Below are 20519 nucleotides of genomic sequence, written 5' to 3'. Positions count from 1 at the left end.
TACTCATTGAACTATTGGGAAGATCGAAGTATAACATAAAAGAAGCTATAAAGAAAAGACCATTTTAATTACATAAAAGCAAAAAATTATGCTTGGAAAACATTACCATAAACAAAATGCAACTGTACCAATTGAGGATTGTGCAGGCCCTGTCACTTTAAAAAGGGCTGTTTTAAAGAGACTAAGTTTTGGAGCGCCTGGGTGGCTCAGTGGGTTAAAGCTTCTGCCTTCGGCTCAGGTCATGGTCCTGGGGTGCTGGGATCAAGCCCCGCATCGGGCTCTCTGCTCAGCGGGGAGCCTGCTTCCCCCTCTCTCTCTCTGCCTGCCTCTCTGCCTACTTGTGGTCTCTGTCAGATAAATAAATAAAATCTTAAAAAAATAAATAAATAAATAAATAAAGAGACTAAGTTTTAAATCCATACCAGTAAGACAAAGATCCAACAGGAAAATGGACATAGGAAATTGGGAGTTCCATAGAGAAAAAATTAAAAATGACCTTTAAACATGAACAAAATGCCCACTGTTACTCACAAGAGAATATAAAGAAAGATGCCTTTTAGTTTTTGGTTCAGAGATTGGCGAATATCAATGTTTGATAACTTGTAGTAGTGAAAAGCTGGAGAAACAGGTTTACTTAATGCTTTGCTGAAAAGAATTAATAAGTATAACCTCTGTGAAAAGTTTGGTAAATATTTCACAGAATTTCAAATACATATACCTAAATGTCTGTGGGAAAATATATAAACAAATTATGGTTACAATCATAGTATGAAATAATCCAAAGCCTTAAAATGAATGAGGACACTTTATGCCAATATGAATTGATCTCCATATTCTATTGTTAAATGTGGAAAGTGCAACCAGTATATACTGTACCCAGTGCGTGGAGTATGCTACCATTTGTATAATAAAAGGGGATAAGAAATACATATGTTTAGAAGTATGTATGTGTAAAATATAGGCTATTTCTGGAAGAAGACATAAGAAAAGTGGTAACACTAACAGCTAAGGTGGAGGAAGCTTTTTTGCTCTTTACCTTTTTGTGAATGTATTACTTTAAAAATGCAAAAAAAAATAAGAGTAGTTATACTAAAGGAAATCTGTAAGGAAGTTGCAATAACCCCAGCAAATTTACCTGGCCTGTAGGGTTTTAACCAAGAAGATTTGGAGGAAGAAAAAAGTGAAACACAGGTAAAAGAAGCAGAAGATTCAGATTCTGATGATAACATAAAGAGAGGAAAACAGTAAGTTTGTTTCATTTTTTAAAAAGGAATTTGTTAAAAACTGAGGGTTGCTAGAGGGGAGTGGGTGGAGGAATGGGGTAACTGGGTGAAGGGCATTAAGGAGGGCATGTGATGTAATGAGCACTGGGTATTATATAAGACTGAGGAATCACTGAACTTTACCTCTGAAACTAGTAATATATGTTAATTTAAATTAAAAATCATAAAGGTATTTGTTAAAGAGTACTTTAAAAATGAAGATAGAGACTATCAAACTTTGTTTTTTCTTATTTTGGTTCCTTACTAAGTGTAGCAAAGAATCTGTTCCATTTTTCTCCATTCTTTTTCTCTATATACAGTGCTGTCTGAAAATACATTTACGCTTACTATTTTTCTTTTCATTTGCCCTGTGCTCAGCTTCTTAATTTGTGTCATCCTCACTGTGTAAGCTCTTCTTGAGTTACTGAAACATAACATAAAAATACATTTTTTGAGAGAAAAGCTGACTTTGAGGTTCCAGGGGCAATGAGGTAAAGTCCTAACTACAAAATATTACTTGGTTGAATTTCACATTCTTTTGTTGAGATGATTGTAATCTCTGTTCAGAGAAGTCTGGTATCTTGAAAGGTGCCAAGTTGTATTTGCACTTTAGAAGAAAATAGCATTTTGTGGAGTTAGAATTAAGAAAGTTGGTGGTTCTTAACTGTGACAAAAGGAGATATGTATTTAAAAGGGAATTTGTATTTCACTTGATTTTGTGTTGCTGCTTAGTATGGACTTTCTATCGGATTTCGAGATGATGTTGCAGCGGAAAAAGAGCATGAGCGGCAAGCGCAGGCGTAACCGAGATGGTGGTACTTTTATTAGTGACGCTGACGATGTAGTGAGTGCTATGATTGTCAAGATGAATGAGGCTGCGGAGGTGAGATGGCTCACTGGTGGCTTCCTCTTTTCTTTCCTCACTTAAGGAAGAGAAAAGTATGTGGAGACATGTAGCTGAAATAAGACTGGTCATGGGTGTTTAATTGTGGACATGTATGTGATAGTGTGTTAGTTTGTTTTCTATCTTGGTAGAATTTGAAATTTTCTATAATTAAAATAGGAAAAAGCACCAAAGTAAATACTGAAACTCCTTTTTAATAACAATAACATTATTCCTCTAAATTTGTAATTGTTTAAGCTATCTAATAATTTTGTAGGTTTGATTAATACAGACGTAGAGGTGGTGGGTATTAAGGAGGGCATGTATTGCATGGAACACTGGATGTGGTGCATAGACAGTGAACCTTGGAACACTGAAAAAAATAAAATACAGACGTAGAATTTGGGGTTCTATAAAAAGTTCATTTTTTAGTTTTCTTGTAGAAAAAGTTGTTACTCAGAGACACTGCTGCTTTATTTTAAAGTTTAGAATTCTGGTGGTTACAATTTATTAACAATAAGTGTTGCTTTTTTAAAAATCTTTTTCTTCCTGGATAGGAAGACAGACAGTTGAACAATCAAAAAAAGCCAGCACTGAAAAAATTAACATTATTACCTACTGTGGTCATGCACCTTAAGAAGTAAGTATTCTGTTTCCTTGAAAAAGTTGTTTCCTCTTAATGGAATAATATTCAAATTATGTACTGGTGTTCTAGAGATGTTATTTAATGACTGCTATCTGTCAATTCATAGAAAAATAATAATAAATAGAATTTCCTAAATTATGTTACTTCCTCCCAAATTAAAAAAAATTTTTTTTTTTTTTTTTTTAAGAGGTGCGTGAAGTGCAGAGGGAGAGAGAAAATCTTGAGCAGGCTCCATGCCCGGCTCAGAGCCTGATGCAAGGCTTGGTCTCATAACCCTGAAATTATGCCTTGAGCTGAAATCAGGAGTTGGATGTTTATCTGACTGAGCCACCCAGGTGCCCCCTCATAACTTTTCTTAAGTCTTGATGCCTGTTAACAAACAGAACAAAACAAATAGCAAACTGACACTAAGGAAAGAAAAGCATGTAAACCACTACTTTTGTTCTTTATCGACTCTCTTATTTTGAGTCTAGTAAAATTGCATCTCTTTTCCCAGTGTAATTGAGCACAGAGAAAATTCTGGGGGACTGGTTGAAGCCTGTATTGTAGGAGGCTTATATGACCAGTTATATCATGAAGTATGTCACTGGTCTTCTAGAATAAGGACCTTCTTTTGATAGATCTTGATACTTGTATTCTTGAGCAACTGATTTCTCCTTGAATCTAACCAAGTTAGGTGTCCTGCCAAGACTAACACAATTTTGGGTTCTCTATTCATCTAAACCAGTTTGAGAATCTCTATTCTGATAAAGATTATTTTTTTAAGTTATAATTATTGGAGCTCTTTATTCTTATTGTCTGTACCATTCATATAGCATTAACCTGTCTTATATAATTCAGGTTTTTAACAAATGATCTTTGCCTGTCAAATCTGTTGTTGTTGGGTTTTTTTTGTTTTGTTTTTTTTAAGTAGGAACTAAATTTTATATTGCTTTTGAAACAGGAATAGGTACTTAGTAAGTAAGGTGGTTGAGTAACTTTAAAAGCAGTCTTTGGAAATGCCACTAAATATATAAGAAAATCTATGGTAGATTTTGGCAAGCTATGGTAGAACCAAGATTTTGGCAAGCTATGGTAGAACCAAGGTTCGGAGACTTGACTTTTTTTCTTAATTGCAGGCAGGACCTTAAAGAAACATTTATTGACAGTGGTGTGATGTCTGCCATCAAAGAATGGCTCTCCCCTCTACCAGATAGGAGTTTGCCAGCATTGAAAATTCGAGAGGAGCTATTGAAGATTCTGCAAGAGGTTAGAGGCAAATAATCTAAGTATATGTTCTTCATTAATTATCGGATGTGGTTTGTATCGTTACAACCTCTGTGTCAGCATGTACTTACATATTCTGCCTTAGTCTGCCAGAAGAGGGGTTTCAATAGGTATGTCTATTAGAAACATACTAAATAAAATGAGCATAAAAAGGAAGGCCTTATAACATTTCATATAACTATAGTATTGAAGGAAAAAGATCTTGGAGTTGCTATTATTTATCTAAGAGGAATTGTATAGCAGTGGACATGTTTTAGGGAGGCACTTGAAGTAAAAAAGGCACCAATTTCAGATTCAGATAAACTTGCTCATGAAATCTTGAGCTGAGCCACCTTTATGTGGCTCTGACACCTTGGGCAGGCTACTTAACTTCTGAAGGAATTCCCAAGGAACTTCCCGTGTGCTAGGTGTTCATACATGTATTGGTTCATTTATTCCTCACAACAAATCTGTAAAGTAGGTGTATTGTTTTCATTCTACAGATGAGGAAATGAAGACTCAAGAGAAGTTAAATGACTTGTCCAAGGTCACATAACTAGCAGTTTGGCTATGCTTGAGTTCAGACTGAGGTCTGTTTGATTCAGAGGCCTGTACTGATGCTTGTTATTAAACTGCTAATTTCTGAGTATGGTTAGTTTACACTTTCCACATTAAGTTTTACTTTGACTCAGTATAATACTGAAATCTCAACTCTTGCTAGGAACACAGAGTATCTTTGTGTTCAATGCCTGCAGATTCTGAAAATGGAATTTTCCTTATTCTTTTGTGAAAGAACCAGGTGTTGGAGGTCCTCTAGAATAGATTGGCAGGACTCCCAGTTTTTGAGTGATTAATGTATTTGTATGTGTTTGTGTTCCCCAGCTACCTAGTGTGAGCCAGGAGACCCTGAAGCATAGTGGGATTGGACGAGCAGTGATGTATCTCTATAAACACCCCAAGGAATCAAGGTCCAACAAGGATATGGCAGGGAAATTAATCAGTATGTACATTTTGCTTTTTGTTGTGTTATGTTTATGTATGTCAGAAAGACGTGTAGGTATAAAAGCAAACTATATTTTTACCAGTATTCATTTAAAATGGGTTCATGAAGTAGAATAGAAATTTTTTTGGTAATTTCTTGTGGGTACCAGTTTTTTAGCCTTAGACTTAAAATGTTCCTCAGCATATTTAAGTATATTATGAATATTAAGGATAGCAAGTGAAAAGTTTTCTAATCCTGGCTCAAGAGCATATATAAGAGGGGGTTAGTATACAGGCCCTAGAGTCCCATCATATCTGGGTTCAAATCCTGGATTCACCACCTACCTTATTGCATTCTTTAGGCAAGTGATTTAAGCTCTAAGCCTTGGTTTCCTCCTCTGTAAAATAATGATATGTTCACTTTGAATTATAAAGATTAAATTAGAGGATATATATACTGTATTATATATTATATACAATTATATATAGTTGTATATATTACATATTATATATATAAGCACAGTGTCTAGCACATAGTAAGACCTCAAGAAATGTTAGCCGCTAGTGCTATTGTACTTTTATAATGGTCTTCAAAGTGTTTTGCCTGTTCTTATTTAATGATAACTGAGGAATCCAGGAGTCTAACTAGAATTAATCTAATCAATTACTGTATCTTTCAGTTTTAAGAATGAAAACCATGTGTGTTTTCATCATTCTTCTTAATTCTTCTATGCTCCATGTTGCAAAGGAATTTTTTAAACTTCAAGGATATATCAAAAATATTCCTGGGGCACCTGGGTGGCTCAGTGGGTTAAGCCTCTGCCTTCGGCTCAGGTCATGATCCTAGGGTCCTGGGATCGAGCCCCACATCAGGCTCTCTGCCCAGCAGGGAGCCTGCTTCTCCCTCTCTATCTGCCTGCCTCTGCCTACTTCTGCCTGCTTGTGATTTCTCTCTCTTTCTCTGTCAAATAAATAAATAAATAAATCTTTAAAAAAATATATTTCTATATGTGAATATAGTAATTACTTTTCTACTCAGTTTTTGAGATTATCGAAGGTTTTTAGAGAAATTTATTTTTTTTGTGAACTAGAGAAGTATTACATTTTTTATTTTGTTAATAAACTGCAGTGCACTATTATATGATAAACTTCTAATGCTTTTATACAGTAGTTCTCAACTCTCATTTTGCCCTAAGCTGAGAGAAGCAGAATATTCCCACTAATACCCATGACACTTTAACAGTAATTCTGAATCTAATAGCGGGGTTGGTAGGCAAAATGTATAAAGATATATAGACTCCCTGAGACTCCCTGCTCCCTTATTTGATAACACCTAATGTTTTTTCTGAATGTTCTTGCTTGTTTTGATGGTGTAGTAAATGCAGCAGTAAGCTAGATTTTGTTTGAGAACAAAAACATCACCCCTGGACTTTTACTGACTAAATGGTGGGCATGTTGTACTTTGGTTCATGGTCACATCACTGTAGCAGCTTTCTTAGACTTAATGAAATCTAGACTCTGTGCTGCACTGTTAAAATGCAATTTTTTAAGATTTAGACATTTGACAAGTAATAAGGGAGCTTGTTTTTGGTTATACTAGGAAGCTAGAAGAATTTCAAGATATTCTGTTTCCAGTAGAGTCAACTTACAAATTAGGCTGTCTTTGAAATGTCAATACAGCTAATTGATGACTGTCAAAGTGAGTCAGTTACTACTTCCTTTAAACCTCTGTGGTAGTTAAAGGCATACATGACTTTCTGACACTCAATTTTCTGAATCAGCTGAAGCTGGTTATAGTACTGGTATTATTACCTGCTGTGTTTATCCTGAAATGGTCCTGAAATAATGGTATCTTTAGGGAAAGAATATTCTAAAGCCTGGAATAGTACATCACACTAGGATGTAATATTATTATTTCAGGGAATGGTAGCAGATATGCTACTTTCTAGTCTAAATAATTGATTTTTCCTTGTTACAGATGAATGGTCTCGGCCTATATTTGGTCTTACCTCAAACTACAAAGGTATGACAAGAGAAGAAAGAGAGCAGAGAGATCTAGAACAAATGCCTCAACGACGGAGAATGAACAGGTATGAAGAGTAAATATTGTTCTAGCAACTCAGGTTTTGTAATCAGGTCATTAAGAATCCTGCAGAGTGATAGGATTTTGTCTTTTCTCTCAGCCTCGTAGGTCTGTGTAGTTTATACCCTTTTAGTTTAAATGTGGTACTATACAGTGAAGGCCCGCACCCCCTTCTTTTTTGGTTTGATTTGGTGGAATGTGGCCTCTGCCAAATTTAGAGGTTGCTTGTGTTTTTCCAGCCAGTTGCAGGAAAAACTCTCTTTCTCAGGTCCATTTTCAGATTCTTAGGAGAAAAAAAATTGGTCCTGGTTCAGTTTGTATCAGCAAACCGGATGCAATTGCATCCAGGATGACAGGGTTATAAGTTACAAAAATGGCAGTTACTCCTCACCCATGATGAAACCTGATATGCAAACAATCATTAAAAGAAGTTATAATTTTAAAAGATTTGGAGTAATTTTCCCAGATCCAGTGTAAAGGACCAAATTGTGGTCCAAGTTTGATATTTCGCTTTGCTGGCTTTTTTCTTAGTTATAAGGTTCTAACATTCCTGGTATCTCATTGATAATTTTTTTCATAGCACTGGTGGTCAGACACCCCGAAGAGACCTGGAAAAGGTGCTGACAGGAGAAGAAAAGTAAGATTTTGTATTAATTGTTGTTCTTAGACTTCATATAGGAAATCTTCTGCTTGTTGCTTTAAAAAAACAGCAAATGAAACGTTATGTTTACCCTGGTGGGGGGATGGCTTTCAGATTAACATTTATTGAATATCCACAAACGTGGTGGTCTAGAGGATATAACATTGAGAAATAGTTCATTTCAGTAAAGATTTTGTTGCTGCTTGCTATGTGCTAGACTGTGTTGAGTTCTGGGAATATAAAACCCAAAAGTTGGCCCATGCTCTTAAAATGTCTATAAAGAGTTTTTAAGTAAAGGGGAGAGCTTAAGTAATGGTATGGGTTATCATGCAAAGTCTACTTCAGGAATAGCAAGTAGACTGAAGTGGTTGGGCAATAGTGTGGTACCTGAGATGGTACAAGATGAGTTTGAGAGTATAGATGTGGGCCAGATTTTGAAGGGGTTTGAATCAGGTTGTGGAATTGTCACTTCTCTTTGTGATTCTATAGAAAGTGGACATAGATATGAAGTTGTCAGATTTGATTTGGAATGCTGGTGCTGGTGGTATCATGGTGCAAGGTGGGTTAGAGTGCAGAGGAGCTGAAGGCCTGAAACTGAGGTACAAAATTGCCAAGAATTGGTGACTCTGTGGGTGAGGAGTTTGGCTAATGTTGAAGACATCAGTTTTATCCCAAGTAACTCAGGCAGTGGTATTACCATTTGCCTAAATAGAGAGGAAGAGTAGATTTGGAGGATATAGGTGCCTTCTGCTCTGGGCATAGTAAATGTGAGATGCCTAGTGAAATACTCTTACAAATATCATGTATGATATTTATAATGTAAATATCATGGGTCTAAAATCTGGATTTGGGTCCAGAGACAATAGATTTGACAGTTATTTCCACAAAAATGATTGTGGAACCAAGAAAGTATAGAGTAAGAAATAAACCATACCACTTTAAAAAGGGTATAGCCAGTGAAAGTGAGTAAGTAGGTGTTGTTCTGCATGTTGGAGGAAATGCTAGAGGAGAATGAAGAGGCCATGCTGGAGAGGGATAGCTGCAAAGGGCATGGGCCATTGCAGAGGCTACAGAGGAGTTTGTGCAGTGAGTGCTGGCAATCAGGTGGCACCCAGATTGCAAGAGAGGGGGGAAGAAGAGCTAGAGAGCACTGGTGTTGTTGGTTTGTGGATAGATTTGATGATGGGACAGATGGCATCTTTAGGGGAGAATAGGTTATGAGAATTTTCTTTGGCTAGCCACTTAATTTATTCCTGTATTTGAAACTTCTAGAAGCTTGATATTAAGAATAGATGAAACTTGGGGTGCCTGGGTGGCTCAGTTAGTTAAACTTCTGACTCTTGATTTTGGTCATGATCTCAAGGTTGTGAGAGCAGGTTCTGCACTGGGCATGAAACCTGCTTAAGAGTCCTTCTCCCGCTCCCTCTGTCCTCTCCACCCCCCTCACTCTCACGCTTTCTCTCTCTTTAAAAAAAAAAAAAAAAAATTACACTCCATACAAGGGAATAGAAATGAATTTTTTATCTTTTTCTCCCACTCCAACCTCCCCCCACACAGACACACATATACCTACTCTCCATTTACCAGTAGAGTAAATAGTTACCTAAAAGTTGAGTGATTTGAATGCCCAGATGTTTACAAATAGGCTTTACTTTTGAAGGGTGCTAATCTTAATTTAGTCTTAAATTTGTAATAAAAGTAACTGTATGTCACACCATCAAATGCTGGCAAGGATGTTGAGAAACCAGCTCACTCGTACATTAATGTGAGTAAAATGATACAGCTCCTCTGGAAAACAGTTTGGCAGTGCATGTAAAGTTAAGCATGCAACCACCATACGACCCAGCACTTGCAGTCCTGGATACTTTTCCCAGAAAAATGAACACTTAAATTTGTGCAAAAACCTGTAAATGAGTATACAGCTTTATTCATAATAGTCCAGAACTGGAAACAATCCAGATGTCCTTCAGCAGGTGAATAGTCAAACTGTGGCACATTTGTACTGTAGAATACCGCTCAGCAATTAAAAGGAACAAATATTGATAGATGTAACAACTTGGATGGATCCTCATGGGCATTATGTTTAGTGGATAAAGCCAGTTTCTAAAGATTATGTAGTTGTATTCCATTTATGTAACATTTTTGAAATGCTAAAATTAGAGAAGTGAACAGGTTCATGGTCACCAGGGCTAGGGGCCGGGCAGATGGAGTAAGAGGGTGGACGTGTTTTTATAAGAGGGCAATAGGAAGGACCCTTGTGGTAAATACACGAACCTGCACTTGTGATAAAATTGCATAGAACTAATAAACTCAGAAACACACAAATGAATGTAAGTAAAACTGGGGAAATGTAAATAAAAACTGATGGACTTACATCAACATTAGTATTGTAGTTCTTGGATAGTTTTGCATCTTTTACCTTTGGGAGAGACACTGGATCTCTCTGTATTACTTCTTAAAACTACATGTGAATCTGTGATCATCCAAACTTTTAAAAACAAGAAGCAGAAATTATTGTATTAATTGCATATGCAACACCACAAAAACTACTTTGAGGGCATACTCCGTTTTGGGGGATCATTTTGGCTACCAGATGTTTCATCTCACAAGTGAGACTGTGAGGAGCTCCACCAGACCAGAGAAATTGGAATTTGGGGTTCTGATGTGGGAGCCGGCCTTGGAAAGGAGAAAGGCTTTATTATATCTGAAGCTTAAGGGAGGCTAAGAGAACTCCTGAAAATGCAGAAGAAGTTGGCTTTGAGAGGGAAGTTGAAGAATTTTTATAGTAATGTGAGTGATGGTGAGGTCAACTGAGATAGCAAGAGGGCAGATAGGGTGACCTGGGGAAGCAGAGAAGTTTGAAATACCTGTGCAGCTGAATCAGCTGGACCCAGCTGTGATTGGCTACATAATAGTATGGTCTTCTTCCTATTCTCAGGGCCCTCAGACCTGGAGATCCTGGATTCTGTGCCCGAGCAAGGGTCCCCATGCCCTCAAACAAGGACTACGTTGTCAGACCTAAGTGGAATGTGGAAATGGAGTCATCCAGGGTAAGTAAGCGAGGAGGGAAATAGCGATGTGAATCTCAAGTGGAAGTTACTATTTTGTCTTTTACTTTATGTATTATAACTTTTAACAGCTCTTGAGGTTTATCTGATTTAAAGAGAGCTGTTTTCTGGTCTCTTAGCTAGCCAGATCATTGCTTGTGAGCTTTACTTCAGACTTAAAGCAACAGTATCAATCCCTTTATTTCAACTAAATCTTGAAGTCTAGAATGTTCTCATGCAGTCATTTTTTAGAACCATGAGAAACAGAACTCTCTACTTTTGCAATCTACCCCTCCCTTTCTCTTCAACTGTTTTAAGTAATTCTGTTGTGAAATATTTAGGGTAAACACTTCCTCTGTCATCATTGTAAATACTACTCCGTGATCTTCATTGCTCCTCAGTAATCTTTTTTTATTCTCCATTCAAACTACTCTTTCTAGCCTGGTATTCTTAAAAAGGGCCTAAGCCGATTGGAAAAGCATAAGAGGCGATTTGCAGAACAGAAACGACTCAGCAAAGTGCACCGTGCTGTCAAGTTCAGCATTGAAGGCAACAGGATGCCCCTGTAGTCCTGGCCCAACCGGAGTGTATCCGGGAGGTATCCCCAAGGAAGCATGCTCTGTGCATGAGCTTGAATTGTCAGCAGCTAGAGTGAAAATAAGTGTGCGTGTGCTTTCCTAACCAGAAAAGGCCCAGCCCACTTCTAGTTACTGAAATAATGACCTTAACAAACACTTCATGACTTTCAAGTTCTGTTGAACATTTAGAAATTGAAATGGAAGTCCCTTCCTTTATTAGTACCCCGGAAACTCATGGATAATTAATTCCCTGATAAGCATTTTGATCTTCCTGTTACCCATTTTTATTAAAAAGTCTTTTTTAGGGTCCAGAATCATAGTGGTCTGCATTACAAGCATGTAAAGTGATGAGTAGCTTCTTGATGGAAGGGAGGTGACTTTTCCTCCCATTGTCAGTGTGCATTTGAGAGGACCCATTGCATAAAGCCTCCCACTAAATAGTTAAGAGATAAATTTGATTAATACATATTTAATACATGGTTAGAAATGAAAATGTTGGGACCCTTCCTTAAAGCCACACTCACTCCCTGCTGTGCTCTGAGATGAATAGCACTACCTTTGTAGCAGTGTGCTCTTGAGAGTCTGAGTGTGTTGCCTTCCTTTTGTGACTTCTCCAAGACCCCTGCTTGGGCAGCAATTTTCATGGACTACACTCACCTTTGTGCCAGTTCATTTTTGATATTAACTGCAATCAAAACAAAGCACACTTTCTACTTACTGAGAATAAATGAGAGGTAGAAGAGCACTACTTCAGTGCCAAGAACTTTTTCATACTTCCTTCCCCTTTTTTGTACTTTTACCCATATCCACATCCCTTGATACCCCTTATCTTCCTCAGCCACTTCTCTTTCTTTTTACCTTTCCTTTTTCCACTGTCTTTTCCCCTCTTGCTGTCCCTCTTAGTAGTATTTTTTCTTCCCTAGCACACTTACGTTTGAGAATTGAGAACGGTAAGACAGAGAAAATGTAATAAAAAAAGTATCAGTGGCCATTCTTCTTTGGAAGCCTAGCTGTGTTCTGAAAGGCATGTGCCTGTCTGCCAGTGTTGCTGGTTCTGATCCCATTCTCCCAGTAGGTGATGGGCAGGTGGGAAGAAGTAGCCTAGTCTCCTGCTAGAGCAGAGCGGTGACTAGCAGGCAGAGAGGCAAGTTCAAGCTGCTTTCCTTTCCTTCATCCCAGCACTCCTGAGATCATAATGTGCCAGTACTATCTAAGTCCAAGTCTAGGCCTGGTGGTTTCATGTTACATTTTAGGGTATTGTCCTTAAACCACCTGACACTCTTTCCCTGTTCAGGAAGAATCCTTATGCATTCACTCAGGGCTTCCGCATTGCAGACACTAATGAGTATTACTAGAAAACATATTTTCCAGAAGAAAATTGGAGTGAGTAAATGGCTTTCAAATGAAACTCTTTGTTTTAAATGTCATTTTTATTTTTGAAAGTACATAAGTAAATATAAAACACTATAGAATAACCCCATCGCAAAGCCCTGCTCTTCTCAAAGTCCCCAGTGTTAACAGTTTGTTGTGTTAAATGTATTCCCAGTAATGCTTCAAATTTGTTTTTTTGTGGTTATAATTACAGAAAATTTTGAGATTAGAAAGAAATCAGCCACCATTCAAAAGCAGTTTGTTACAATTTTTGCCTTTTTCTATTGATACTTTTATAAAATTATACTGTATATAATTTTGGTCATTTCCCCTCATTAAACCACCTTATCATTTGTCTTTTATATGGGCTGCATAATGGTCTATCATGTGAATATATAATTTGTTTATTCCTCTGTGGTTTCTGATTTTTCACTCCTAAATAATGCAGTAACCTACACTACATTGTATATTTAAATGTTACTTTATTCCATGGAGTGCTTTTAAGATAATAGTAAAATAACAAACGTAATATATGTTTTTATATAAACTTTTAAATGCAGAAAGCACAAATAAAATTAATGTCACTTGTAATTCCACTACACCTTAATATTAACATTTTGGGCTATTTCCTTTTTGTCCTTTTTATATTGTACATAAACATTACTGGTTTTGTGGTTTGGTGTTTTTGTTTCAACTTTTATGCAAAATTGTTGTTTTATACTTTGTTGGATTTTTGTTTTACTAAATATGGTAAAAATTCATTTAAGTAAACATTCTTCAGTGACTTAATATTGTGTCATAATACAGTTGTACCATAGTTTTATGGGTTTTTTTGTTTTTTTTTTTAAGCAAAGCCATCTTGCTAATATTTTAAGCTACTTGTGGTTTTTCACTGATAAAACAGTGCAGCATACACTCTCAGTGTTCAAAGGAGGTGTGGTGCAGAGTTGAATTAGGAGAGAGGTCATTGAATTTGGCATGTTAGGTACTAAATCTTTTGTGTTCTCTGACTTGGGGAAACTAGGCATCTGCCAGCTATAAGTCTTAATATAAATAGGAATGGATCACTGTGTCCTGGGTATGTCCCTTTTGTGGAGGCTAGAGGGCTCAGATTGTTAGAGAGGTGCTGGGAGATGTTTCTAATGGCGTGTAAAGCTGCTGGGAGTTAGATTATTGGTGGTGATCTGAGTGGGTAAGGCTTCTGATGTGGACTGACTAGAAGTACTAAGAATCAGGGCACATCTGAAAGGAGGGCACATGTTTAGGACTATCGAGAAAATCTGGGGATTTGATAGGATGATAGAAGCATAGCTCCTTCTCCTCTGATAAGGAATGTTTTTGCTAACTGAGAGTACTACTGCCAAGTGTTAAATTGACATAAATATTTGGACTTGGGATTGTTTTAGAAAATATAGGGTGGATGATCACTCTTGTTCGAGACTGACTGAGGGTTCCTTGCTTCTGTCTGAGGGGTATGCTGAGTCTAGAGGTGGGATAAGACTTGGGAGGCTCCTCAACTCAACATCACCACACTGATAACTGACCCAGAGTGTCTCCTTCTGGGCCTTACCTTTTAGCAATCCTGGAATTGAGCTTCACAGGTGATTCAGTAGTAAACATCTGGGGAGAAATAGAAGAACTCATTCCTTTTTATACCATTCAACATTCTTAAGGATTGGAATTGTCAGTAACACTATAGTCAACCAGAAGAGTTTCCCCTGGTCTTTGACTTAAGTGGCAGACCTCCTCAGCATTTCTAAAGGTCAGTTTCTTAAGATGGCATCCTTTTAAGACCCATAGTCATTAAAAATTAAAAAAGAAATAATCTAAAACCAAACCTTTAAACATAAATGGCAAGCAGGAAGAGATGTAACACCCTTGGATCAAAAGATTTCATTTGCTTTTTTTTGTTGTTGTTATCAAGTGTACTTATTTAATATAAATGTAATTGGTTCCAAAGTAGTAGTAATAATAGTAATAACTGATACATATTTTGGGCACTGACTGTGTGCTAGTATTTGACACAATTATCTCATTTACTTCTCCTAGCAGTCCTGAAAGGAGGGACCTGATTTGCCTAAGGCTCTAGAACTTGCTGAGGCAAAGTGGGGATTCACCCCAAGTCTGAAACTAGAGCTTCAGCACTTAATTGGGTTCGCTTTACTCATCCTCTCACCTCATTGGTTATGCTTAAGGCTTTTTCTCAGTTGACTTTCCTTGCCTTAGAAAATCACTATTCTTCATGCCAGCACTGCTGGGAGGTGAATATCTGAAGTGGCCAGCTCCATGTTTGACCTTTGAAAGGGGAAAGCATATAGTCAAAATGTGAGTGAATGGAATTGGGGGGAATCATAGTTTAAATTTTCTCCCTTTCATCTAGGAGGTTTCTGTGGACTAAGGCAGAATTTTAAAATAAGACACGGACAACTGTTAATCTTCATTGAGAGAGTTTAATATGTGTACATTGCTAACACTGGTGTGTACACTTGATCTTGTTCCTAAGGTCACCAAAGCATATTGTGATTATTAGAGAGATTGGAGCTCTTCTGACTGTTAACTTGCAGATAAAAGAAGATGAAAGACAAAACTAGATTTGTGTATTTCAATAATTTGCTCTTTAATTTTTACCCCACTCTTAGTTTCAGGGGACCTCCAAGAAGGGTATCAGTCGACTGGATAAGCAGATGAGAAAGTTCACAGATATCAGAAAAAAAAGCAGATCTGCACACGCAGTGAAAATCAGCATCGAGGGCAATAAAATGCCATTGTGACCTTGCCTGGGATGTGTCCCCATCTCTAAGAAATGCGCAATGGACTCTTTGGTGAAAGAAGATGATATTTTAAAAAATTTTTTAGTGTATCTGTAAATGGTTCTGCTTGTATCAGATGTTGTCATAGGACTCGCATTTCTCTCACTTGTATTTAAAACTGTTTGTTGTGTACTTTGTACAGAAGAATACTAGTCATACTTCTATAAACTTTACACAATAAAGTTCCATTCTGGTTTTGGGGGGCTGTCTCTTCATTGTCTTAGAAAATGTATTCTCAGTGGGGGTGAAAATTGGCTTTTGGTGAGAGAAAAAAATCTTAGATATTACTGTGGTTTGTGACCCTTCCATCTTCCATGTTCATCCTTCCTGACCATAGTATAGTAAGGAATTTGGTCTCTGTCTTAGATTCCTGATAAGGAACTTCTAAAAACCTTTGCATTTTCTGGGTGATAGGAATGTTTTTGTGATTCTTGTGAGGTGACTTGTTAGGCCCTGAGGTAGCTTTAGGATGGAGGATGTCACCAAAAAGATGTACCCTGTAATACAAGGGTTGGGATTTGGGGCAGGCCTGACGGGTTGGAGTGAGGGGATTGAGTTCAGTCATGTGCCCAATGATGTAATTGATCATGCTTGAGGAGTGAGATCCCAATTAAAAACTCTGGACGTTCAGGCTCACTGGGGCTTCCTGAATGGTGAGCACAGTGATAAGCTGAGATGGTGATGTGCCTTCATTCCACAAAGAGAGGGTGTGGAAGCTCTGTTTACTGCCAGAACTCGCCCTATGTCTCTTCATTTGGCTGGTCCTCCTACTTTGAGTCCTTTATAATAAATCATAAACATAGTGCTTTCCTGAGTTCTGTCAGTCATTTTAGCAAATTCTTGAACCTAAGGGGATCGTGGGAACCCCCCAGATTTGTAACCAGTCAGTAAAAGTGGTCATAGACCCACTTGAAACTGGCATTCAAAATGGGAGCAATCTGAGGGAGGACTGAGCCCTTAAACCTGTTGAGTCGGACGCTAACTCAGGTGGTTAGTGTCGGAATGAATTGCAATATTCTAGTTGGGGTTGAAAGAAAATACAAAAATCTTACTATTTCTCTTCCTTGGGAAATTTTAATTACTTGATTTTAATTAAATTACATTGATGTTTTCTCATGGGAAGGGTGTTGTAATGAAAAAAAAAGTTGTGAAATACTTAGAGGAAATGTGGATGTAACTGAAAATCACTGTACATTACTGTTAGCAGTTTGGCAGTTGGGTTAGAGGTAACTATAGTTTATGGCTATATTGTTCTATTTTTGTGATACTTTAAACTTAATAGTCTCTGCAGATTTAATTATGAAAAACCTCCGTTTAGTCAAAATGACTAAATTCAAGAACCAGTAATTCATTTTAATTATGGAAATTCTGATACAAATTGCAACAGAGTTTTTGACAACACTGATTTTCAAAAAAACTTGAAAGTAGTACTTGCCATAAAAGCCTTTGATTAGCCAAAATGGCTTGAAGTGTATGCACTTACTCAAAAGGTCCTCTCAGGATCTTTGCATTTACTTTTTTTTTTTTTAAGATTTTATTTATTTATTTGAGAGACAGAGGGAGAAAGAGCATGAGGTGGGGAGAGCAGAGGGAGAGGGAAAAGCAAACTCCCTGCTGAGTGGAGTTGGCAGGGGAGCTCCAATCTGGGACTCTGGGATCCTGATCTGAGCCAAAGGCAGCTGCTTAACCAACTGAGCCACCTGGGCAGCCTCGAATTTACTTTCAACAAGCTTAGCACAGATGGGGCAGTGAACTGTAAAAGGCAGGTGCATAAAAATGTTATCAGGTGATTGCTAACTGCTAGGTGGAGGTGGAAACAGTACTTTCTACAGTCATTTTGCTTTATATAGATAGCCTTAAAAAAAACTTCTGAGAGCAATAAAAGCATAGCCATCTATTGAAGCAAATGTTGATGAACCTGGTCATTAAAAATTTCAAACAAGAAAGGTAAGAGTAAAAAAAAGATTTAAACTTACAGTATTTTGCCATTTGATGGGGTAAGCTCCAATTATCTCATGATTTCACTGATAGGGGCTAAAACATGGTGTCAGACAGTAAAGGGATAATCGTAAGTGAGGAATTCAAAATGATTTAGGAGGTTCTCTTAATACTATATTGAAGAAAAGATTATTTCTGTATAAATGATCCTTGGTCCATGGGTTAGAAACTCAAACCTCAAAACAGAATGGCTTTTTTTAAATTTTGGAAATTTTTCTAACTTAAAATTATGTTGCAAGAATGGTAAAAATAAACTCCCATATACCTATCTTCACCTATTTTAACCAGTTGTTCACATTCGTAGCATTTACTTTATACATGTGAGTAACTTGTTTGACAGCTTGCCTCTTGGTCCCCAAATGTTTAAGCATATTTCTCTCCATAGAGACCTTTAGTTTGTTCCATTTTTGGTGGTGGTAACTTTGACCGCTTGAATGGAATGATGCCGAATCATTTTTTCCCAGTTAAAAAAATTTAATTGTTGACTAAATTATTTTACATTAATTATGTATAAATGTAAAGTACACATAGAATTTGACAACTTTAAGGACAGTTTTTAAGTGTACAGTTAGTAGCATTAAGTCCATTCGCTTTTGTTTGCAACCATCAACTTCCTTTCATCTCCAGAAATCTTTTCCTCTTAAAAAATGAAACTTCCATTGAGTAGTAACTTCACATTCTCTTCCTTCTGGCCTACCCCTGGCAGTCACCATACTGCTTTGTCTCTGGTTTTGTCTACTCCCATCTCATATAAATGGAATCATACATTGTTTATCCTTTGTGAGTGGTGTACTCACTTAGCATAATGTCCTCAAGGTTCATTCATGTTGAAGCATGGGTCAGAATTTCCTTCCAAACATTTTAAGACTGAATAATATTATATTATATGTGTATACCATGGTTTGTTTGTCCATTCATCATCTGTTGATGGATATCATATTTGGGTTGCTTTTACCTTTTGGCTGTTGTGAAGAATGCTGCCATGAATATGGGTGTGCAAATATTTCTTTGAGACCCTGCTGTGAGTTCTTTGAAGTATATACCCAGAGGTAGAATTATTGGGTCATGTGGTAATTCTAATTTATGGTACTGTGATGCTGTTTTCCAAAATGGCTGTCCCATTTTACATTCATTCCTACCAGTAATCCAAAGGGTTCTAATTTGTCCATAGCCACATCAATACTTATTTATGTTTAGGGTTTTTGGGGGTTATTTTTGGTTTTGTTCTTGTTTTTTTGATAGTAATCATCCTACTGGGTGCAAGATGGTATGTCATTGTGGTTTTAATTTGTATTTTTCTGATTAGTGACATTGAGTATATTTTCATATTCTTACTAATGCTTTTGCTACCTTCTTTGGAGAAATACCTATTCAGATATTTTGCCTATTTTTAAAGTAAGTTTTGAGTTGTTGGAGTTCTGTATATATTCTGGATAATAACTTACCAGATGAATGATTTGCAGATATTTTTCTAATTTTGTGGATTGCCTTTTCACTCTTTATTCCCACTTGGCACCTTGTAAAAAATCATTTGACCATATATATAAGGGTTTATTTTTGGCCTCACTTCCATCAGTCTGTACGGCTATCCTAGCATCAGCATGACACTTTTGTTTTAGGAACAAGAACCAAATTTTTCACTTGTTTATTTCTTGATTTTGAAGAATTCCTGGATGACATGCTTGGCCTGAGACTCTTTGCCATGGTTCTTAACCACCGCAGAACTGCAACCAACTATGTGGGATTTCCCTCTCTGTTCATAGAGGCCTACTCATTTGCCTAATTTCTTATTGTCATCAATCTTAATTAGATTGATTTTGGTGTTCAGCACAAAGGGCCTCGACCAACTTGATGTACATAAGCTCATCACAGTTGGGTGCAAGCTCACGAAGATGGGCTTGGCACTTGTCTAAGGCTTTGGTGGCTTTGTGAATTTCATGTGCTAGGCCCTTGTGGATGAGGGTGGTTTTCAGCACCTCTCGTATTAACATCCATTATACTCCAGCAGCAATGCCTTCCTCAGCCATGGTGGTGAGCCAAGGTAGAGCCCAATCTTGGGTGTACCTGAAGCCCCACCTCTGAGCAACCTGGTGGTGGCAGGGAAAGAGCATGATCTTGTTTTGACTACTACGGCTTTGTAAATTTTGAAATCCGGAAGTGTGAGTCTTCCAACTTTGTTCTTTTTCAAGATTGTTTGGCTATTTGGGGTCCTTGGAGACTTCATATGAATTTTAGGAGGGATTATTCTGTTTCTTCAAGAAACATCATTGGGGTATTGACAAGGACTGCATTGGTTCTACAGATGACTTTGGGAAGTATTGACGTTTTAACAGTATGAAGTCTTCCTGTCTATGAACACAGGATGTCTTCCTGTGTAATCTCTTTGATTTCTTTGAGCAACATTTCAGTGTATATTCTATAGACATTTTCTTTGTAGTTATGGCAGTTACTTCTGACATCTTAAGTTTTATTTTTAAATAATTTCAATCACAAAAACTGTAGTCTACCTGCCTTTATGTTATTGATGTCACAAATCACTATATATGTATATACACACACACACACGCATAATATATTGTATACCTACTAACAGATTTATAGTTATTTTTTAACGCTTTTCTATTTTAAATCCTGTAAAAGAAGTTATAATACTGGGTTTTATATTTGTCCATGTATTTACCTCTGCTGGAAAAATTTACATTTTTGTATGGCTTTGAGTTACTAGTGTCCTTTCAACCTGGAGGACCACCTTTAGCATTTCTTGTAGAGCTTGTCTCCGTAGTGTTTGTTTATCTGGGAATGGCTTATATTCTCCCTCATTTTTGAAGGATAGTTTTGCCAGATAGAGAATTCTTGGTTGATGGGTTTTTTCTTGAGTCACTTTAATTATATCATCTGACTGCCTTCTAGCCTGCAGAGATTGTGCCCTGGGAGCCAGAGAGGGACCCCTTTACTAGTAAAGTACAATTTGGGGG

General features: G+C 37.2%; 1 protein-coding gene and 1 pseudogene across 6 annotated transcripts in view; one reads left to right on the top strand and one right to left on the bottom strand.

Annotated features, from left to right (window-relative positions):
- Positions 1-15746, top strand: part of IWS1 (interacts with SUPT6H, CTD assembly factor 1) — a 39070-nt gene extending 23324 nt beyond the window's left edge. For 4 of the 6 annotated variants that reach the window (XM_032843178.1, XM_032843177.1, XM_032843175.1 and 1 more), the window contains exons 6-14: positions 1147-1244; positions 1995-2145; positions 2703-2785; positions 3910-4039; positions 4919-5036; positions 6996-7107; positions 7681-7737; positions 10679-10790; positions 15376-15746. In XM_032843178.1, the coding sequence (XP_032699069.1) occupies positions 1147-1244; positions 1995-2145; positions 2703-2785; positions 3910-4039; positions 4919-5036; positions 6996-7107; positions 7681-7737; positions 10679-10790; positions 15376-15507 (993 nt within the window). In that variant the 3' untranslated portion in view covers positions 15508-15746. Of the gene's footprint in view, positions 1-1146; positions 1245-1994; positions 2146-2702; positions 2786-3909; positions 4040-4918; positions 5037-6995; positions 7108-7680; positions 7738-10678; positions 10791-11227; positions 11386-15375 lie in introns of those variants that run through there. The other 2 variants (XM_032843176.1, XR_004380908.1) reach the window with 2 other exon arrangements.
- Positions 15747-19189: 3443 nt separating this feature from the next.
- On the bottom strand, positions 19190-19571 carry LOC116858406 (annotated as a pseudogene).
- Positions 19572-20519: the final 948 nt, after the last annotated feature.

Source organism: Lontra canadensis, unplaced genomic scaffold (assembly GCF_010015895.1).
Source record: "Lontra canadensis isolate GAN:19392208 unplaced genomic scaffold, GSC_riverotter_1.0 scaffold136, whole genome shotgun sequence".
NCBI lineage: Eukaryota > Metazoa > Chordata > Mammalia > Carnivora > Mustelidae > Lontra > Lontra canadensis.
This window is presented reverse-complemented; position numbering and strand designations above follow the sequence as displayed.